This window comes from Ictalurus furcatus, chromosome 16, assembly GCF_023375685.1.
Source record: "Ictalurus furcatus strain D&B chromosome 16, Billie_1.0, whole genome shotgun sequence".
NCBI classification, from domain to species: domain Eukaryota; kingdom Metazoa; phylum Chordata; class Actinopteri; order Siluriformes; family Ictaluridae; genus Ictalurus; species Ictalurus furcatus.
Window position 1 is genome coordinate 4,472,076 of NC_071270.1, and position 24,286 is coordinate 4,496,361.

The 24,286-nt window shown below is 41.4% G+C and overlaps 1 protein-coding gene across 1 annotated transcript in view; it reads left to right on the forward strand.

The window, feature by feature from the left end:
* Nucleotides 1–280: 280 nt before the first annotated feature.
* The window catches only part of nlgn2b (neuroligin 2b), a 65,005-nt gene continuing 40,999 nt past the window's right edge, over nt 281–24,286 (forward strand). Inside the window, exons 1-2 of the mRNA XM_053645075.1 lie at nt 281–634; nt 22,220–22,946. Coding sequence (XP_053501050.1) covers nt 22,466–22,946 — 481 coding nt within the window. The 5' untranslated portion in view covers nt 281–634; nt 22,220–22,465. The remainder of the gene's footprint in view (nt 635–22,219; nt 22,947–24,286) is intronic.

Consider the following 24,286-nt stretch of genomic DNA (forward strand, 5'->3'; position numbering starts at 1 on the left):
AAGAGGAAGAAAAAGAAAAGATGAATGAAGGGACAAAGTGAGGAGAATAAAATAGAGGGGGAAGAGAGAGCAAAGAAAATGTTTGTGAGAGAGACAGGTGAAAGTGTGTGTGTGTGTGTGTGTGTGTGTGTGTGCGTGCGTGTGTGTGTGTGTGGTGATGTCCGTGCTTTTCCGAAATGTAGCCTTATATCAGACCGCAGGAAGAATAGAGCTGCTGATGCCACACACACACACACACACACACGCAAGAGGCACAAGCAAGCAAACGCAAAAACGTATGCACGCACACATCCACAAGCGCGCGCGCAATCTCACACGCGCGCCGTGCACACACACACGCGCACAAACGCGCGCGCGCTCTCTCTCTCTCTCTACCGCGCGCGGCTCTTCCTCTTATTAGCGCTTCATCTGCGCTTCTCCTCCATCATCAGCCTGCAGGAATCCGAGAGAGAGAGAGAGAGAGAGAGAGAGAGACACTGAGGAAGAGGAGGAGGAAGGAGGGGAGAGGAAAGGAGGAGAGAGGATTCTGTCCGTTTTTTGGAGGGAAATAAGAGGGAAGCTGAAAACAACCGCGCGCGCTAAAACGCATGGAATGATGGAATAAAACGTCCGCGTGCACACCGAACACCGGGGGGTAAGAGCTGTGCAAAACGCTGCTGTGTGTGTGTGTGTGTGCGTGCGCGTGCGTGCGCGCGTGAATCTCCGTCATGTAACGTTAGTGTATCGGTCTCCTCTCGCGCACTTTTACCGTGTCGATGCTTCATTAAGGTGTTTTAAAAAACAACAACAACAACAACAACGCTACATCCGGTTTTGTAAAAAACAAAAACAAAAAAACACCCGCTGTTGCTTTTGAAGCCTCACGCGCACACGTTAATACATTCATATAATACGTGTTATCAGGTCGGCTCGCTTCAAAGCGCTGTGACATCACGACCTGAATCGTGAGACCTGATTGATAGGATTTCTGCCTGGCAACGCAACAATGGTTCTTTTTTTATTATTATTCATCTTTTTGCACCTGATGATGATGATGATGATGATGCACATCCTCATCTTCATCCTCATCCTCTTCCTCATATCATCCTCTCTCTGCACCTACATGTCATTTGTGTGAAATAGGACAGGAGCAATAGTACCAAATCTACAAACACACACACACACACACACACACAGAGCAGGATGAGGGATGAGGGATGGTGCAGACGTGGTGATGTGGTCCACATTTACATGCCGGTCCGGTCTGGTGAACCGGCGCTCCGTCAAAGGCGGGATTCATGTCGGTGCACAAGGCCAGCTCTGTTTCAGTGCACACTCTAGTGTAGTGCTCCAATTATCACCTCAGTGAAGTGTTCACTACTCAGCGGCGCTGCGTCCTGTTCACCACGGCCGTCTCTCTGTTCAAACCCCAGCACCTACACCAACACCGTGCTTCTTCATTCCTAAAATCCTCGCCGTCTCACTGTAAACAGATAGAAGCCGACAGAAACGTTTTTCTGGAATATCGATCACGCTGCATTCGCTTGCGCCGCCGTTCGTACCGCTTCCCAGTCCAGATGACGAGATCTTTCCGTTAGTCTCTCGTGTAGTGAATACGAATATTCAGATCGAACTAATAATATCTTCTCCACAGATTCAAACAGGAGCTCAACATTACACCACATTTCTCTACAATCTGGCCTGAAGTTCACCAAAGAAACCATTTTATTTATAGAGCCGCCTCTCCGTATCGCCCACGCTGTGATCACGCCAGCGTTTCTCTGCTGGGGGTGTCCAAAAAACATGTTTCAATCATTTAAAAACATTTTGACTTTTTGTATACGTTCATTGTTTATTCTGCATGTTTTTTTTTGTTGTTTTTTTAAAAATCGTGATTCATCATTTATTAAACAAATAAAATCTCATAAATTGACGCTTAAAGAACCCCATTTTGACTCGCGGCAGCACTTTTTCCCCTCCCGGCTTCATAGCAGATTCTGATCGCAAACTTTTCTGATCTTTCTGGAAAGTGACAAACCGAAAACCTGAAATGAATCGTGGATGGGTATTGCTGTATAATATATGTATATATAAATAAATATAAATATACTATAAACAATAGTTCCCTGATTTGTTTGGCGACGACATTGTCATTGTTTTGGATGAAAAATGACCCTTTTTTTTCAATGTTTCCAGGAACATAGTGGTAGAATTCATATTAAAAATAATAATAATAATTCTGATTTAAGCCACGCCCACTTCCAGTGATACCGTTTTTGACATTGTGTTACACCCCTATAACTCCTACTACTACTTTAGTATCTGCCAAACATTATTGTAAAATTATGCATAAAGTACCCAGTATCTACAGATATCTTAATTAGCTAGATATTATGAATGAATAATTATTATTAATTAAGTTAAAATTGTACCCACCATTGAGTACTGGAGCTGTCCTTTTCTCCAACAAGTCAGAAACTCAGCTTTCGTTCCACTTATTCAACTTTTAAGTGTGTGTGTGTGGGGGGGGGGGGGGGGGGGGGGTACAACATCAAGAGTGTGAAAAGCGAAGCCACAATCTGGTGGCCTCAAACACAGGAAATACAGAGTCCCTCCTTTGTTGTCCTCCATTTTCCATTTTCTCAGATGTTTCAAGTCAGGTTTGAAGATTTTAGCTCGTCAGTAAGCTAGCTGATTAGCATGCTAGGCCAGCACACTCGCATTTGAAACGCTTGCTGTAGATCTCTGCTCTCTTCATTAAGCTAATTAGTTGAGTAGAATTCTAGTTAACAGGCAAGTTAGCTAATGTTTAATGTGTGTATATATATATATATATATATATATATATATATATATATATATATATATATATATATATGGAGACAATCCTGCTAACTAGTCAGTGAGCTAGTTAATTACTACGCTAGGTAGTTTGCAAGCCAGCAAACTTTTTTTTCTTTTCTTTTTTTTTTTAATGAAAAAAATCTTTTGTGTGTATAAAACATAAGTTCTTCCTCGTGCTGCAAGTGGTCTCTTTTCCTCACACGCACATCAGTCAGAAGGTGACCCTACTCTGCTAGCCGATTAGCATGCTGGGTTGTTAGCAAGCCTGCAGAGCGGACACTACATGAGCACTACTACATGAGAAAGTGTATGAGCTAATATAATCAGCAAGCTAGCTATTTAGTATGCTAGATGATTAACGAGCTAAAGTGCTTTTAGGCTGAACACACTCCTCCCTTTGTGATGTAAGCGCATACTTGTGTAACATAGCTAGCCTGCAAGCTAGTTAATTAGCATACAAGCTAGTTAGCAAGCCAGTGAGCATTTATATATCAGGCAAAGAATGCACGTCCTGTTACACACTCCTCGCCTTGTGCTCCAGTTGGACACTTTTTGGGACACAGGTGATATAAAGGGCAAGCTAGTTAGCTAATTAGCATAATATTTACTGTTCCCTTTCTGCTAGAGTGATGCTTAACTGTAATGATGAGTGATGTGCCATACATTACACTCCCCACAGGTGACCTACTCGCTACAGAGGTGTATATTTAAAACGCTGCAGTCATGCTATGAAAATAGGTTATTAGTCTTTTTTAAAAAATTAATCTTGGGAATCATGCCAGGTTTTTCCCAAAATGGCTTCGTGGCTCGGAGAGTTTGAGATGCAGATTGATGTAAGATGGAGCAATATGGAACAGCGCGGATGAGCCCGGCTCCTCGAGAGATAAATAATGCAGAGGGATGCAGCGTTAGCTTTGTGCAGAAACGCTATATGCATTCCCTCCAAGCTGTGTTGCGTGTGTGTGTGTGTGTGTGTGTGTGTGATCTTGGGAAACTCTTGCATGGACTGCAGGCTGATTAAAGTTTAACGTGTTGCGAGAGGCATGGAGCGCAGAGAGTTTTTGAAAGGGAAGATTTTCACGAAGTTAGTGCCTTTACCAAAACGGCAGCCATTTTGAGAAAAGTTCTAAAACTGCTAGAACTGGTTCCAGTGACAGAGCTTAGCAGTCATTCTTTTATTTTCACATGTTTATACGGTTTGTATATCATCAGACCTGCATATTATGTCATAGCAACCAATCCGATTGCAGTTCCCGCTCGGAATGCCATCACATCAAATCAAATTGCAGTTTCTGCTCGGAATGCCACTGCAACCAATCAGATTGCAGTTCCCGCTCGGAATGACACAGCATCCAATCACATTGCAGTCCTCGCTTGGAATGCCACTGCAACCAATCAGATTGTAGTTCCCACTCGGAATGCCACTGCAACCAGTCAGATTGCAGTTCCCGCTCGGAATGACACAGCATCCAATCAGATTGCAGTTCCCGCTCGGAATGCCACTGCAACCAATCAGATTGCAGTTCCCGCTCGGAATGACACAGCATCCAATCAGATTGCAGTTCCCGCTCGGAATGACACAGCAACAAATCATATTACAGTTCCCACTCGGAATGCCACAGCAACCAATGAGATTACAGTTCCCGCTGGGAATGCCACAACAACCAATCAGATTGTAGTTCCTGCTCGGAATGCCACAGCAACCAATCAGATTGTAGTTCCCACTCGGATTCTGAACTGCTATTATAACCGATCAGATCATGGCTCCATCTTGAAAGGTCACTGTAACCAGTCAGACCTCAGGTCCTGCCCCTAACACATTTTTAAAAAAATCTTTAGTTTAATAAAACATTTTGTGTTAGAACTACTCAATATATTAACACTCAAAATATCACTGAATGCATTATTCGTTTTACGTAAATTCTTATGTTTCCGCTCATTTGCATAAAGGGTGTCAATAATTCTGAAATAGAATGTATTCCATTCTGCACACGTTATTATCCATGATTTAAATGGATTTATACACAGATCCGTCCTGCAGTGCAGAAGATTAATTAAAGTTATAGCGTAGATACTAACATGACCCGGTACACATATAATTACACGCTACTTATAACAGTTGTACAAATAATTTAAGAAAATATATTATTTCCATTGTGTAATGGGTAGAACGCTACGTCAGACGAAGTTACAGTATCACAGTGCATTTTGGGAAACTGAACTCTTCTCGCTGATCACATTATATGATTTTATATCACTTTAAAGTCTCGTCTATGGTTTTAAATCATATCGGCTGTGTGAATAAATCCCATCTGATGTGTATGATGTGATTTTAATCATATAAGCTCGTGTATCATATAGGTCTAGTACTCAAGTTTGGATTCCGTTGTATACAGAAAATAATATAGGACTTAATATATCGTATAAAATGTTAAATTATAATCTAGAGAATGTTTGATGGCACTGAATGCTGTATAAAATGTATATACATGATTAAATATTTCACTTAAAAATTTGAGCAGTTTTTTTTGGACTGACACACACACACACACACACGCACACACACACACACACATACACGTTACCTTCAGCTAATGCTATAACGTAATTTCCGTGCTGTTATCCTACACCTTTAGCCGACCACCACTCAGTTTTCTTCTCCTCTGCTGCATTAGGTGATGAGATCAGAAGGATATTACATTATTTATACGGAAGCATTAGCAGCGCTTAATGCCAGGTGCATGGTTTATGATGGTGCCTGAGTCTGACGATTCTTCTGATACCATTTCCTGCCAATAAGGTTTGCCTGTTTGACGCTAATTGAATCTAAATGTCATATGCACATGATGGAAAGTCTGAGTGCGCTACCAAGTCCTCAAATAAAAAAATTTTTCACTACAATAAATCTGAATAACGATAATCACCTAACAATAGCCGCCCATCCCCTCGGATTCATGCTGCCTTCAAGTCCTTTCAGAAATATCGTATATATATATATATATATATATATATATATATATATATATATATATATATATCACCACAATATCGCACTTGCAACTTTTTCTACAAGTGTCGACTTTCCAAGTTGGGGGCGTGTCAATAAAACAAGTCAAGGCAGCCGCCATTATGAAAGAGAGGCTAGTAGTCAGTAGCAGATGGTAATAAACAGAAACAAACAAATGTCTTCTCGTTGATGATCCAAAAATAAAAAATAAAAACAAAACAAGTTTTCTGATAACATCCATTTATTCTGAACAAAACCACATGAACATGCACAATGTCAAAATCACCGTTTGTGAACTCATATGCACGGAATTCCAAGGAGCACTTGAAGGCAGCATCAGAAGCGATCCATTTCTGTAGACGTATATATGTATGTAAAAAAATATATATAATAATAATAATCAGGGCTTAAGAGAAAACATCTCGGTACTTACCTTAGATCGTGTAACGGTAACAATAGCTACCTTAAAGTAACACTATAAACAAGTACAACTTGGCAACAAAGGACAACTAAAATATTATTTGTAACTGTACATGTTCTAAAGAAGTCAAATAAAAATACCGTATTTTTATATAACTTCATTGCAAGTTGCATTATCGCTTTTTTGTTGCTGCTACGTTGAAGCAGCACTTCAGTGCCCCCTACTGGTGTAGTGTTCTCTAGGTGTACATTTGTCCTGCTACCGTTGCTGTAGATCAGTATTTTTTGTCATTACAGAGCAATGTTTAATCCTGAAAGTCACGTTCCGTTTCCTGTTCTGAGCTTTTTAATCGTTTCAATACAACAATGCTAATTTCCCACTAGTGCATTTGGCAGTTATTGGATTTTTCAGTGTCGTTTAATCGCTAAACTAATGCTAGTGCACTTCTCTACCTTCCTGTAACTGCTTGAGTAGCTTGACCGCCATAGAAACGCAAATAAACGGGTATATTACAGTCAGGCTAATGCAGAAAATGACAACACACACGCATACTAAAGAGAATAAAGTGAGTATAAACTGCAGATTGTTGATAAAGTTCTATAGTTTATTTCAGTCCACATTTTTAAATACGTTTCCATTATTCTTTACTAAAAAAATAAATACGCAATACAATCTCTTATTACAGCACATAAACGAGTATACTACCTCACAGTTTACAAGCTGCAGATCCATTGTTTAGGGTTTCTTGCTAGTTTGGCTAGCAGTCGATGCTAAGTTTAATAACCGTGTCATTTTAGTCAAACGAATCATTTTTTTAGTAATTTACCGACACATCTGAGGTAAATGTTGATATTCTTGACAAGTCTGTCTCATTTCCAGCGTCACTAACTGCTAGCTAGGTAGCTAAATCGCTAAAATCGCTGTCTAGCCAAGCATCAGCTTTGCATCTAGTCTGTACTTGGTGTCTTGGTGTGTTTCCCAGTTGCCTAGCAACAGAGCTTTCCCCATTTTAAAGTCATCTATTTTCGAATAATAAGGATTAAGCGAGGACAGTCTGATGAAAATGTTGACTTTCTCGCTCGATCGTCACCGCGTGTTAAGCAGGAACGTGTTATTTTATGAACTTGTGTTATTTAATGTGCATTTGACGAGGCTGCATGTGTGAAAGAGTGTGCCTCCACACACACACACACACACACACACACACACCAAACACTAGCACTGCAGGTAATGAATCACCTGCTTGAACTTAACAGTTTTCTCACATCAAAAGCTGTTCGTCAGCAGCGGTGCAGAAACACCGGCCCTGAATGCGCCGCGTTTCCATCTGCTAATGAGCTCCCTCAAGCCTGGGGAACTCCCTTACACCTTTACCTGTCTCACAGAGGTGTGTGGGGGTGTATGTGTGGGAGGATGCGGGGGGTGTGAGATAGGATACTGAATAAATATACACTAAGTAAACAAAGTGTTTTCCACACTGTGTTTAATTCGTAGCTTTTATTTATTAGATTTTTTTTCCCTACATTTTAATTTTATCCAACATGATTTAGACTAAACACAGTACGATTTCTGTGGTCATTTAAGACCGTACAAGAATTCCTGGCCAGATATTTCTTTTACGATGTGCAGTTTTGTTTATTTATTTATCTGTTGAGGCCGTATGAATCGGCCCCTTGGTTTTCCGGGATGGGGATAAAATTGTCCTGACGGAGAAGCAGTCACCGAATCAGGAGTCACATGATCCGTCATTTTCTTTACAAGCTAAGCTATCTGCTTAACCTCGCATTAACCGAAATATCTCGCTAGCAACCCTGAAACCAAGCAACACTCGCTAACAGCTAGTCAGCGTCCGTTCCGGAAGCTTCAGCTCAGCCAAACAATAGCTACGTGTAAATTCATCAGAATTAGAGCTAGCTTTAGAACATTCGCTAACTTAGCACATTGTTGTTCAGTCCTGTCTCTTTTGATATTTATTGATTTTTGGACGCTTCGTTTTGGCGGTGATCTCTTACGTACCTGCACACGCCTCGTCTCGGGTCTCGCTCAGGACTAAACGAGCCACTGAGCTTCAAATCAGATGCTTTTTTGGGACATGACCGAATTTAGTGAGATGGAAACAACCAGCCCTGAGGAGAACAAGAGAGAGAGAGAGAGAAAGTGTGTGTGTGTATATGTGTGTGTGTGTGTGTGTGTTGTGGGTTTCTTCTTCCTGCTGTTCACAACACTATTTTTAATTATTTATACGCACAGAAACACAGATCACAGCTGGACAGCATCACGGCTGCAGTCCAGAGGCAAGGCTTCATCTGATCCGCAGACAGACAGAGAGACAGATACAGAGAGAGAAAGAGAGAGAGAGAGCAAGGAAGAGAGCAAGCAAGACAGAGAGACAGATAAACAGACAGAGAAAGAGAGAGACAGACAGAAAGACAGAGACAAAAAGACACAGAGACAGACAGACAGAGAGAAAGACAAAGACAAAAAGACACACAGACAGAGAGAGAGACAGAAAGTGAGACAGACAGAGAGACAGACAGAGAGTCAAACAAACAGAGAGACAGGCAGTGAGACAGAGAGACAGACAGACAGAAAGAGTGAAAGACAGACGGAAAGAGAGAAAGACCGAGACGAACAGACAGTGAGACAGATGCAGAGAGAGGCAGACAGAGAAACAAACAGACAGAAACAAACAGACAGAGAGGGAGACAGACAGTGAGACAGAGAGGGAGACAGACAGACAGAGAGACAAACAGAGAGAGAGAGACAGACAGACAGATTTTATTTAACTCAGCATCTTTTGGTTTGGATGAATCTTTAATCATTGTGATCTAGATTCCGATTGGCTAAAACCCCTTAATCATACAGAGATGGTGCCATTATTTATTTTTATCCTCATTATTTCACCCTAAAATTCAGTGTTATGAATTAATTACTGATTACTTAATGTGCTCTAATTCGAGCTGCCTGAAGGTGAGCATCATGGAGGAACAAAGCCTCAATACTGAATTATATTTACACCATAGCGCTGTTGAACGCTGCACTGTGATTGGTCAGGAGGTGTTGACTAGTTTTCTCTAACCGCAGCTCTGACAGTAGCGCAGCGACACATCACAACTTGCTCAGATATCACTTTTCTCTAGCGTAATATCGTGATAATATCGTTAGGCCGTTATTTGTGACGTGAGATGACGAATATCGACTCGTTCCTCAACTTCGTTTGGAGGTGATGATTTTGAGATTGCATATCGATCCGTAATCTCGGTGCCTCGCTTTTCTCTCTCGCTTTTCAGACGCGTGTTTACTCTCGGCAGGCATTTGACGTTAATCACATCAATGAGTCCTTCCCTAATAAACCCTCACACTCCCTTTCATTACTCCCACTGTTTACTCTCTCTCTCTCTCTCTCTCTCTGTAAAAGAAGGAGGCTGAAGATAGGGACGCGTCCCTAAACGTCTCCATTAGGTCCCAAACATCCCATATTGGCCACATCTGAGCACTTACACAGCCACTTTAACCCTGCTAGCTAATTAGCAGCGTTGCGTCCCATTGAGCTGGACTGTGTCTCTTTAGATTTTATTAGCGATAGAGCTGTAAACAAGCCTGGTTTTCACCATCGTCTTCACCATCGTCTTCATCACCATTATCACCATTTTCCCCACAATCTTCACCATCACCTGCATCACCACCTTCACCATCGTCCTTCTGCCCCACCATCTTCACCATCGTCTTCATCACCATCTTCACCATCGATCTTCTTCCCCACCATCTTCACCATCGTCTGCATCACCATCTTCACATCATCTTTCTTCACCATCGTCTTCATCACCCTTATCACTTTTTTCCCCACCATCTTCACCATCGTCTGCATCACCATCTTCAGCATTGTCCTTCTTCCCCACCATCTTCACCATCGTCTGCATCACCCTTATCACTTTCTTCCCCACCATCTTCACCATCGTCTGCATCACCATCTTCACCATTGTCCTTCTTCCCCACCATCTTCACCATCGTCTTCACCACCATCTTCATCACCTTCTTCACTACTCGTCTTTTTTCATCACTGTCTTCATCACCATCTTCATCAAATTTATCGCTTATGTAATTTTGTGGGCGTGGCTAAATGTAAATCATTTGTTTATTTACGCCTGATTGGCGTTTATTAACCAAGACAGTCTGGTAGGAATTTTTCCTTTGGTTTGGCAAAAACCTTCACACACAGTCCTGATAAAAGACCAAAGACTAAACCCGAGCCACGTCGACGTGCCTGGAACACGAGGCCTTGCCTCCATCACTGGTTGATCAGGAGACGGTTAAGAAGCTGATGGACGGTTAAAGTGGCAGAGACCCTCACGTGTCTAAGCCTCGTCACAGCGTAGCAAACATCGATTATTTTGTTACAGTCTCACATGTGATTATTTTTTTTTCAGCCAAAAAACCCCCAGATCAGACGGAGAAGAGCAGCAGCGAGGCCGCGTGTTTATTTGAACTGTCAGTCATCCATTCTTCCACCTTCCCCGAGACTCTTCAGAGACGTGCTCCGCTCCTGGCCTGGGAGTGTGACCTGCTTACTTCTGGTTTTCTGATTCTGCACCACTGTGGAGTCGGAGGTTTCGAACTCGGTGCTGGAAAAACTTTTCAGCCGAGGAAGAAAAGAAAAGACTTGTTTATTGTTAGAAATGGGTTTTGTAAGCAGCGGCGCAAAAGACACCAACGGCGGAACTTTCATTTTGTGAAATTGTGTTGCGTTGTGTATGTAAATTCGATGGAAACGGGAGTTAGCGATACAGATAGTCACAAACTCGAACAACAGACTAGCATTACTCAATTAAACACTTTATTTATGCTCTTAGTTGACTAAATTAAGTGTTTATTTAATATAGTATATAGCAAATTACTTTTAGGGAACGTTCAATAAAATTAACATGTTCAGCGCTTACGGCTAAACGTCCTGTTGTCACGATCTCCCCTTTAGACAGAGCTGCAGCCTGCCACGCGCTTTGAGTGCCGGAGGGTGCGCGTGCACGAGCAAGGTGCGCGAGTGCTCAGCGAGCGCATGCTCATCGAATGTTGATAACTGAGACATTGTTTACTATGGACACGTGCCTTTGTTTTGTTTCAGTTCTGTCTCCTCCCTGTTCTTGCATTGGTTGTTGTTCGAGGGTGTCTTCATTGTTTTCAGCTGCCAGCACTTAACGCTGATTATGTTCTGGATATATACCGCTCACTTCCCTGTACACCTCGTGAAGTATTATAGTTCGATAGATTCATTTAGGTTAACATTAGACTAGTTCCCTTTGTCCACGCTGGTGTTTTCCGCTCCCAGTTCCCTGTCTTAGTTTCATGTTTTATGTTTCGTGCTTTTGACCCCGTTTCCTGTGACCTCGATTTTCGATTCCTGCCTAGCCCAGTATATGCCTGTTTGCCAATCGCCCGACCCATTGCCTGTTTTTGACTATGCCTCTGTTTCACGTTTTGGATTACTTCTAAATAAAAGTAATTGCTTCCGCCTCCGTTCCCGATTCGTGACACCTATAGTGTGTGTGTGTGTGTGTGTGTGTGTGTGTGTGTGTGTGTGAAGGACCAAAATTAGCTGAGCTGAACGGGAGTAAACAATGTTTACATAAAACACAACAAATACAGACGATGAAGGTGAACACAGAGACTAACACATTAGCTACATACTTCTTTACCAAATGAAGCCAAATGAAGCCAAATAAACCCTACTTTATTGTTATTATCATGATTATTTTTTATATTCTACATTTATAATTTACGATTCCAGTTTTGGTAAATGTTTCAAATTTACGTGTTTGTTTACTTGACTTGTTTTGTTCCAGTGAGTCACATATTGTTCGATGGAAGAAATTTTTCACTCTTTATCGCTGAACTCCTACACTAGCGCAGCCTGTGTGTCAGGATAGCATGAAATACTAAACCAACACACTCGTGCTCTCTTCGTTTAAGCGCAGCTTGTTTGAAAATATTTGAAACTATTAGGACGCCAAATCTGTCTTCGTAGTCAGAGCGATAATTAGTTTCATTCAGTTATTTTACAAATGAATATTACGGAGACGAGATTGTGAATTTCTCTCAGTGGGATCGTGACGGCTAGTTTGGGAATCTCTGATCTAGCTAGTACCTAGCTTTAAATCATGCAGGCGATACTTAAGTTTGTTTTGATTTAAAGGTCAAGCCAAATCTTTCACTTGGATTAGCAATATATATTGATTTCAAACACATAATACAGTGGCTAGTCTGATGCTAGCAAACCTGGCCAACATTCTGCTAGCATCAGTAGTTATGTAATGTTAAATAACCACTGCTAGAAAGAAAGCAAAGAAAAATATTTTTGGTGAGTATAATCTGAAACTTTTGATGACTGAAGGATAATCTAGTGTAAATAAAAATAAGTGAAATCTATCATCATATATCTGAGTTCTGGCATTTTCTATATGTTTAGGATTTAGGATTGTATACATGCAGTAGCGTGTCCAAGGCGTTAGCTAGCTGTGCTACCCGAGCCAAATCCTGAATTTGTTTACATCTCAAAAGTTTCCCAACAAGAAAAGAAGCACGTCCTCCATCTTTTATTTTCATCTTTTTTTTCCCCTGACCTTTACTGCGAAGGAACTTTTTAACTGTACTTTTTTTCCCCCCTCTTCTAAATGTTAATGTGGCGCGACTCAGCCGCGCAGGGAGGATGAATAGTCCGGCGTAATTATAACGAAATGAAGGGACGATGTTTAAAGAGCCAGAGAGCGGCACATCACACCGCTCAGCTGCTCAATCCCATTAAAAACATCGGCTGTTAAATATTACAAGGACGCTGAAGAGGAAATAAAAAGAGAGTCGGCTTGTTTGAGTGCTGCGTTTTATAAGATTTTCTCTCGAAGCTGCGTCTCGTATATGGACAGTCGGACATCGCTACTTACTTACACGACTATTAAACGCAGAGCCACACAAAATCTCAACGGGCCAACGGGGGTGCCATTATTTTTAATCGCTAGCTGACTACAGTTGCTTCAGCAACAAAAATTTTTACTTAAATGGAGTATTTTTCTTTGTTTGTTTGTTTGTTCAGCTAAAAATATATTTATATATATATATATATATATATATATATTAACATTTTGTTTTATTATTCATTTCATTATTTTTATTTTGTTAATGTTTAAATTTGCTCTGAAAACAAAATAATGCTAAAAGCGTCTTGGTTTCTCAATTTGAACATTAAAAGGAATTGTTTTATATTTATCCTTGTGTAAAAAAATGGATTTGAAATGATTTAGAGATTTCTAGTGGGTCCTAATGGGTTTTAATGTGTTTCTAGTGGTCTGTAATGGTGTTCAAATGGAATGTGTTAACATTAACATACAATTTCAAAACCGTTATTATTGTTGTTGTTTTTGTTTACTACTAAACTAGTTCTTGCTGCTGATTTTGAACAATGTAGTTAGCCCAGTGCTCGCTAGCTTGCTAGTAAAATCATGTCCAGCATTAGTGTGCTAGCTTACTCATTAACATTAGCAAGCTAATTAAATACCTGTGATTTCAAACAGGTTAGCCTGATGCTAGGTTGCCAGCGAATGTGACCGATATTTTCATCGCTAGCTATGCCGTGTCATATAGCTTAGCCGATATTGCTGAGTGATTTACACGTGTAATAAACGTCAGTATTTTCATGCTAATCAGTGCTTTCAGCTTTAGGAAAGGCTAGTGCTGATGTTATGTAATCGATCGGGTTTAACGTGATGACTCGGCAGAATCGCGGCACGTCGTTCCTGTCGGTAAACGCTGCACTCGTGTCGCTATAAAACGTAAGAACACACCGTGGGTCGTCCTCGTAGGAGAAAAGCTCAGTCGAGTGTGTGAGAGCGAATCGTTTGAGACGAGCTGAAAGACGTCGGCGCTGAGGAACATGTCCGAGCGATCCCCGGAGAGGAGGGTGTGAAGTTACGAGCGTTGTACTACACCTCGCTGCACACATCACATGAAAGAGGAGAGAAAATCCCCCCGGGTTCAGGTGTAAAATCGTTCCTCCTGATCAGCCGAGGTACGCTCGGGGTCTGAAGAGCACTTCTTTAGTTTTGCACTACAGCTACAAGGCTAATGCTGTATGTAATATGTAATGGGAGTGTATCGCTTCCAGTTTAGCATAGTGCGCTAAGTGCATGTGAACACACTACGTCTTGCTGAGAACTTCTAATCTGTAAGACTTTATTTTATTTATTTAAAGATAAATGACCTCACGTTTTATCACAGGAATTTTAGAAAAACATCTTTAAAATGTTACAAATCTAGAAACTATAGCACCGATATTTTTGACAATAAATTTTTTTAAAATATTTAAATAAAAATAATTAGAAGTGTTTTTTTTTTAAATATCATTTTCCCCCATTTGACATGTCCCTTTGTCCATATAGAAAATAAAATACGTTTTTGACCAGAGAAATTAATTATTTAAAACAAATATAAATGTTTTTTTACCATTTGCATTTGAATTTAGTGAATACATTTTGTCCATATGGTAAAAAAAAAAGAAAAACAACACCAATTTTAGAAAAAAAAATTATTATTATTTTTTTTACAAATATCTTTTTTCAATATTGACAGAGAAAATGTAACTTTTTAAAATGACTAAAACAAGTATAAATGTTATTATTAATTACAGCATACAAATACAATTATAGTGACAATTTGAAGGGAAAAAACACCTAAAACGTATGCAGTGGTTTTTCTTTTTTCCAGAATATAGTAAATTTGGTAAAGCGTTATTATGGGGTGCTAAAGAGTCACTGCACAAACCGACAGTCATGGGACCTCTGCTGTCACTCTTTGGACCACCACTGTCAGTCATGTGACCTCAGATCGCTAACAACCGCTCTGTCATGTGACCTCCTCTGTCAGTCACATGGTGCTATACCTTGTTATGTCACCTTTAAGCTCTGTTTTTATCTCTCTCTCTCTCTCTCTCTCTCTCTCTCTCACTCTCTCTCTCGCTACCATATGTTGTGATTTATTATGGCACTGTGGGTCGTTGGCTCCACCTACTTCCTCCTCCGATGGACAGTATCGATGTGTAATTACTTTAGAAGATGAATTTGTCCTCCCACGTCAGCTTGGACCTGCCTCTGCCTCGTTTCTCTGAGGTCCAGACACACACACACACATACACACACACACACACACACACACACACACACACACTACATTTCACATTAACGTTATCGATCAGCGACACTGTACCTTCCTCAGGTTCGTACAGCTTCATTCCTGCCCTGGTTCCACCACACCCCTTGACCACACCCTTTGACCACACCCTCTAATCATTATCATAGCTGAGCAGTACGGTTACAGTGTTATGCTTTTACTGTCCAAAATGCATTTGTTTCTATTACCGTCTATCCATAATGAACTTTTCTGTAAGATTTTCAGCTTCGCTAACATGTAACTGAGAGAAATGAGAAACAATTGCATATACTATCTTTCTTTTTTTTTAAGGTTGCGCAGACCTGAATTGAAATTTGTCACCTTATTAAAACTCCACACCATATTGCAGTCATGTATGGTGCGCTATAGCAGAGGTGTGTTTCACATCCTTCATTTTTTGTCAATAAGGTAACGAGTACATTTAAATGAATACGTTAACAAGGCATTCATGAGTAAAAGTAATGCACACATTCCACATTAATGCTGTTATTTTATTTTATTTTATTTTTTTAAATTTGAAGTATATTTAGATACTCTAACTTCCTGTTTCTGAATGCTCGCACCATGTACCTGAGGCCACACCCACACCCTCCATATACCTGAGGCCACAGTGGAGAATATCCTATAACATTATGCTGTGTGAGAGAAAGAGCTTGAGGTGTGTGTAATGGCAGCAGAGCCATTGTTGGAGAGTTCGCACTCACTTTTATCTGCCCATACACACACACACACACGCACACACACTGACCTGAGAGAACCAGAGACGGTGAAAGAACGGCTAATAAACCCTGTGTGTATTAAAAAGTATAACAGTATAACAATAAAGTATAACAATAAAGGAGTAAGCAGTAATAAACGTTATGAAGCAGTATTAAAGAGTAGTAAACAGTAGTAAGAACATTAACCACTAGAAAACAGTATTAAATGGGCAAAAAGCCACCTGTAGTAAGCGGTCATGAGCAGGATTAAACAGTAGTGAACAATATTAAATAGTATTAAATGGTAATAAATAACAGCAAAGAGTGTTAAACAGTAATATACAGAATTAAACAGTAATAAACAGTAGTAAACAAACAGTAATAGTAATAAAAAAAAGCAAATATTCGTAATCAGTAATAGAAATAAGCATTAGTAAACAATATTCAACTAATAAGCAGTATTAAACGGTAATAAGCAGTAATAAGCAGTAATAAACATTAATAAACAGTAATAAGCAGTAATAAACAGTAATAAGCAGTAATAAGCAGTAATAAACAGTAATAAACATTAATAAACAGTAATAAACAATAATAAGCAGTAATAAGCAGTAATAAACAGTAATAAGCAGTAATAAACAGTAATAAACAATAATAAGCAGTAATAAACAGTAATAAGCAGTAATAAACAGTAATAAACAATAATAAGCAGTAATAAACATTAATAAGCAGTAATAAGCAGTAATAAACAGTAATAAACATTAATAAGCAATAATAAACAGTAATAAGCAGTAATAAGCAGTAATAAACAGTACCTCCTGCAGTAAGTGTGTAATGCAGTCCCAGGTTTATATGGGAGCTGTTCGTGTGAAGTGCGATGTGTTCTCTTGCTCTGAGGCCTCAGTGATTCTCACGTCTCGCTCCTCCACAGTGTGACGACATTTTGGGAAATATCTCTGAGGAAGCTCTGAATTCAATTCAACTCCTTTTGTAAAGTCGCTCCACCAGCAGGGCGGCGCCGTACAGGTACACGTCAGCTCTCAGCATCTTGTGTCTTTTTTGTACACAAGTTAGACAAATGTTTCACAAAAAGTGTTTCGTAGCACTTGCGTTAGGCCACTAAATGTAGAACGGTGGAAAGCGGATGCCGTGGATGTGTAAATACGGTAATTAGGATGAAGTTGGAGCAGTGAGATTGGTTCTGACAGCTCACACACACACATGTCTTATTGGGTCGCTGTATTCATGTGTTAGTGCAGGTCTGTTCGTTCAGAATGAGCTCTGTCTGGAGGCTGTGCAGCTGGTACACACACACACACACACACACACACACACACACACACACACACACACACTGTTTGCTCTCTCACCCTGTGTGCTCTTTGTGAATGAACAGTAATTAGCAAACAGATTGGCTCTCGCCACTGCAGTGAAGGGATGAACACACACACACACACACACACATTGGATCCCATAGCATGACAGTTGACCCTTCATTAAAGCCTGCCCTGCTAACACTAACTGACCAAACATAGCCTAGCAACAGTAACTAGGCAGGGACGCGCCCAACAGGCTCTCAGGATTTATTATAAATAACATAGAGAGGAAGAAAACGAATTCTGTCGCTATGGCAACATTGATGCAATGGACATAAAGTCTCCTATCAGCTGATATTTCGCATGGAGTTTGGAAGTTGTGAGACTGTAGATGGTCGCTACGGGTCCTCACTGTTGCCATAGCGACAACCAGTGAAGCTAATATCATTAACGCGGTGTCTGTCGCTTGACTCAGAAAGGAGGAATCCTTCATTCTGATCAGACTCTCCGGGTGTTCGATGTTCTGCTGATTGCAATTGTCGCCACGGAGACGATAAAAGACCTCCCGCGGTGACGCCCCGATGAGCGACGGGCGATTATCATCGATCCTTTAGCAACCCGTGATTTTAACGTTAACAGATTAATAAAACCCAATAAACGACTCTCTGGTTCCTGTTGGAAAGTAATGTTTGGCTCTTGGCATATTTTGCACCGTGTGTGTGTGTGTGTGTGTGTGTGTGCGTGTAGGCATCCTTCTAAATGTTTAAAAGCAGCGTCGTTTCCATGGCGATCATTAATTTTGGACATTTTCATCGTTATTTTTTTCACACCTCCTTTTTTGTCACACTTATTAGCGTTTTTTTTCTTCCTGCTTTGTTAGTGGCTGTTTCGTCAACTTGTACCTGTACTTGTGAAATGGTGCAGTGCATGCTGGGAAACGACGGGAAGTCCACCACTTAGTCGAATATCAAACGCTGTTTGAAAAACTTCTAACACGACTCTCCTGCCTCGCAGCTTTAATTTCCACTAACGCTTCATACACGGTGTGTTCCAGGAAGAACGTTTCTCCCTAGGCCCTAACTAGGGACCCTTTTTGAGCAGCACTAGCGCTAAGTGCTCTCATCCACTTTTTTTCTTTTCTTTCATAGAACAGGTGTGTAGGTAAACATCACCTCCACAGCCGCACGTGTGAGCACACGCTTCTTCCTGTTGAAGAAGCCTCTCAACGCTTCACACTCCTCCTCACGTGTGAAAGTGAGACGCGTCCGAGTCGTGACTGGGAGCGGATGAGGGGAAAGAAGGACCGGAGTGCAGGATGGAAGAAGATCTGGAGAGGAGGATAGAGAGTCATCACGCAGAGTAGGGCACATACAGGGTGCACGAGGGGCACTTCTCCCCAATGTGGTGTTTATCACTAACAAGGAAATTCCCATAATTACCCATAATCCTCTCTGCTCAGCACTGGGTGTGAGACAAAGTGATGGAAGTGTTTAACAGTGATGAAAACACTTAGTGAGAGAAATATGGAGCTCAGGAGCAGAGCTATTGTGCGTTTTACAGCCCCGCCTCCAACACACACACACAGACACACACACACACACACGCTCGATTAGGTTTACATTACATCTCTGTTTACTCTGAATGCTTTATTGGCATGTCCAAACTGACAGCAACACGACTGTAGCTCATCGCTAATGCTCCCCTGTGGGTCACGGCACTCAGCTCACACACACACACACACACACAATACTGCCTTCTGAACAGTACAGCCGACGTTAGCTAACTAATTATGACCTCCAAGCCACGCCCATGCCTCGGCGCTGCTACATATTAAAAGCTTTGATTTTCAAGCAGCAGATGAAAAATCGCTACACAGCAGCTAGTACAGCTAGTATCCATGGCGATCAAATATTCGTCCATGAAACAAATTGTTTGACGCCGAACGAACTACTGTTATGCAGTTTCCTTCTTCCCCTGCCAAATTGCCAAATGGTTCTCCGCTAACCCGTCCCGCACTTTTCAAGATATCGACGTGGAACTGACTCTGTGGTGCACCACCTGATTTGGAATGGTGTGCTTGCGTACAGCTTTTTGATTGATTTGCACGTTTTCCACGTAGCAACCGTGCGCATTTTCGTTGCGGAATGTTTTGTTAGGTGTGCCTTTCTAATTTCTTCTTATTAGCAACACCCTAGCAACCACCTGAGATAGCATAGCAACACCCTAGCAACACTCTGGCAACCACCTGGGATAGCATAACAACAGTCTAGCAACACCCTGGCAACCACCTGGGATAACATAGCAACACCCTAGCGACACTCTGGCAACCACCTGGGATAGCATAACAACAGTCTAGCAGCACCCTGGCAACCACCTGGGATAACATAGCAACAGTCTAGCAACACCCTAGCAACCACTTAGGAAAAACCTAGCAACTACTGGAGGACCTGCTTACAGTGAGCAATCACTCTGCATTTTCTTCACTTTTCTTCTTCTTCTTCTTCTTAATATTATTATGATTATTATTATTGAAGCATTGTCACCCATTTCAATCAGTGATTGTGATATGTCTTACACAAGCTTAACGTAATTAGCCCCGCCCACTTTATATAGCAACAGACATAATTCTGGTAAATTCTGGAAAATCTTCAATATAAATCTCATACATGCAATGCAAGCAAATATTCATCTTTTTTTTTAAGATTTTGTCTTATTTTTTTTTTTAAAGTTTTATTTCTTTTATTATTTTTATAAGAATACTTGTTGAGAACTCTTGATCCTGATCCCGATCCGTGTACGTCGTGTGCACATGTCGCTTTAATCCTTTAACTCTTTTATTATTCCTCTTTAATTATACACAACTTTCAAGGCAGTGTTTACTTTGATGTTATTTTTGGTGTTCTGAACAAACACTGGCTTTGCGATTTGTTAGTTTGTGTGTGTGTATGTGTGTGTGTGTGTGTGTGAGAGAGAGAGAGACGATAGAGAGATGATGCATATGTATAAGGTCTGACTGCAGCCTGTTAGTGACGGGCGAGCCTCTGGTCTTAATTGTGTCTCATAAATATGCAAACATCACGGCATTTCATCACACTGACACACACACACACACACACACACACACACACACACAGAGCTCCATCTCATCTCCACATTATAGGTGCATTAGAATCATTTCAGCTTAATTGAAACAAATTCTAAAATACGCCTCATCACTAATTAATACCACGCTTGTCTTAATGGTTATCGTTTCTATAGTAACCACTAAAGGAACTTGTCTCACGACCATGAAATGTAACTATAACTGGATAAGACGTGTTTTGTTATTTACTAAATGATAGAAATCGTTGAAATAAGTGAATCGTTGGCAGGTTGTTGTGGAATACTGGGAATAAAACACTGCTGTTATGGGAAAATAATGAACTTCAGGTTTGTAATCGTGTGTTATGGTGAAGGAGGCGTGGCCTCCGTTTCTGTCCTGCCATTCCTACTAAAAGAGGCGTGGCCTCTGTTTCTGTCCTGCCATTCCTACTAAAAGAGGCGTGGCCTCTGTTTCTGTCCTGTCTTTCCTACTAAAGGAGGTGTGGCCTCTGTTTCTGTCCTGCCATTCCTACTAAAGGAGGCGTGGCCTCTGTTTCTGTCCTGCCATTCCTACTAAAGGAGGTGTGGCCTTTTCCCCCTGTTGTCAGTCTCACTGAAGGTGGCATGGCTTTTTCTCTGAAGGAGGCGTGGCCTCTGTGTATGTCATTTATTTCTGAAAGAAATAACAAATGACCCAAAATCAAAAACATGGCTAAGTAGCAGTTAGCATAGCTTTTGTGTGTGTGTGTGGTTTCTGTTGCAGTTAGTTAAAAAGTGTATGGCTTTAACGTTCCCTCTCTGTATCTCCTTTACCTTATCCTTTCTTTTCTCTCTCTCTCTTTCTCTCTCTCTTTCTGTCTCTTTCTCTCTCTCCTTCACATTTTCTCTCTCTGTGCCTTCCTCACTCTTCCACTTTTATGGTCTTTCACACATTCTCTCTCTTTTTCTCATTTGCTCTCATTCACTCTCACACACTCATCTTCTCTTCTTTTTTTCCTTTTCACTCTTTTCACCATTTCTCTCCCTCCCCATGTGTCTCTCTTTCTCTCTCTCTCATTGTCCCTCTTTTTGGTTCTCTCTTACTTACTTTGCACTTCCTCTTACTTTCTATCCATCCCTCTCCCTCCTTCACTATATGTCTCTCCCCATATCTTTTGTTTGTCTTTAACATTCTGTTTCTCTTTCCCTTTTTCCTTCCCATCCATGTGTCTGTCTAATCTCTTCCTTTGTCTCTCTCTCTCTCTCTCTCTGTCTCTCTCTCTCTCTCACACACACACACACACAAACTCTTCCTCTTTTATTCTATTTCGGTCTTGTTTTCACGTTCTTTCTTTCTCTCTCTCTCTTGCACTCCTCCTCCTTTTCACTATTTATCCCATCTCTATTCTCTCTGTTCTTTATCTCTCTTTTACTTTTTCATTGTCTCTATTTCCTACACTCTCTCTCTCCCTCTTTCACTATTTCTCTCACCTCTTCTCTCCCCTGTTCCTCACGTTCTCTCTCTCTCTCTCTCTCCATCTTTTTCACTATTTTGCTCTCTCTCTCTCATGCCTCTCTCTCTCTCCTTTTCTCTTACACACTCATCCCTCTCCGTCTATTATCTCACTTTGTCCTTTCATTATCGCTCTGCCTCTCTCTCTTTCTCTCTCTCTCTGTCTTTCTGCAGGAAGCTGACGGAGCTCAGCGAGGACGATGTGGATGGTGCAGTAACGTCAGCATGAAGCTCTTGAGCGCTCTGCGTCAGGCCTCTCTCGTACACCGCTAGGCCACACACACACACACACACACACACACACACACAAACAACTCTGTATCTGCGGCCCCTCCCCTTTTCTCACCACCAGCTTTACTTTGCTCCCCTCGAGACAGGAAGTAGGAACGTTCCTCTTCCTTCCCCTCATCACCCTCAGCCATGTTCCTACCCTGTGACGGTGGACGCCGGCGTCCGTTTTCTCGCCCTCGCCGTAAATGGGACACGTGCTTGGTATGGTTATTAGGATTGGCGCTGCGGTTATCGCTCTCTTCGTGCCAGCGCTCGGATTACAGCGTCTCCAAACACCCCATCGTTTCCACCAGTTACGGGAAGATCCGCGGCATCCGGAAGGAGCTGAATAACGAGATCCTCGGCCCTGTGGAACAGTTTCTCGGCGTTCCGTACGCCACGCCACCCATCGGAGATCGCCGCTTTCAGCCTCCCGAATCACCCGGCGCCTGGCACGACATCCGGAACGCCACACGCTTCCCACCCGCATGCCCGCAGAACGTCCACGGAGCGCTGCCCGAAATCATGATGCCTGTGTGGTTCACGGAGAACCTGGACGCTGCCGCAGCGTACCTACAGGATCAGAGTGAGGACTGTCTCTACCTCAACATCTACGTCCCCACGGAGGACGGTGAGACGCCCCACACACACACACACACACACACACACACACAGCCATTATTTGTATACACACACTCAATCCATATGTCTGAAATTAAACCATATCCCCCAATGCACTATTTTTTTTATAATCATTTTATAATCATATCTTAAACTGCAGCAATCCCACAATGCACTGTGGCAGGTCAGTTTATACAGATCTGGTAACGTAGGCTCACAAGCCACGTTTCAATCTCACACTCTAGTCACTAAATGTGTCCAAGTACCTGCCCACTTTCACAAGAAGAGGCTGAACCGACGAATCACACACACACACACACACAGACACACACTCTTCTTCTGAAAAGTTTACTGAGTCTCAGTGTTTAAAATATCAGAGTGTAGATTCTGAAGCCTGTGGCCAGAAAAGTGATCAGTACGTGTGAGACACAGAGATGCTCAGTGTGTTGTAGGCAGAGCATCTGAGACTGCTACATGTATACACACACACACACACACACACACACACACACACACACACACACAGGCATGCTCTTGTTACCCTAATGTCAGCTTTAGCTGTGTGTTTGAGTGTACTTTTGTTTTCACGTGTGTGTGTGTGTGTGTGTGTGTGTGTGTGAGAGAGAGAGAGAGATCATGTATACCCGTTTCTTGACTGTTCCTCTCAGCTCAAGCACTAAAGTTCTTCCTCCTCATCCTCTTCCTTTTTCTCATAATCTTCCTCCACTTTCATGTCCTCATTAAACCTCCAAAATAGTAGCAGTTCTTCTTCTTATCCTCCTACTTCCCTTCATCTTCCTCTTCCTTTCCCTCTTCTTTTTCTTTTTCATCTTCAATAAAGATCATATCTTTTTCCAGTATTTAAATTTCAAAAAGCCAAATTCAAGCACTTGAAGTATGAACCCTAAAATTAGTATTTACACACAGCGGTTTGCGTAACGTTAGCTCGCTCACTAGCAAACACGGCAAATATTAGTATTCCCACAGCGGTTAGCGTAATGTTAGCTCGCTCACTAGCAAACACAGCTAAAATTAGTATTCACACACAGCGGTTAGCGTAACGTTAGCTCGCTCACTAGCAAACACAGCTAATATTAGTATTTACACACAGCGGTTAGCGTAACGTTAGCTCGCTCACTAGCAAACACAGCTAATATTAGTATTTACACTCACTTGGTAGCAAACAGGAAATCTTTAAAGATTAAGGTAAGGAACTGAGATTAAATGAAGTCTCACTAATCTTTGTGTATTCCGCCAAAACAGTTAGATGTGTCGTTTTAGCGAAAATAGTATGAACCACCGCACGTACAACATTACTTATGGTTCTACCGTATTGACCATACTACCGTT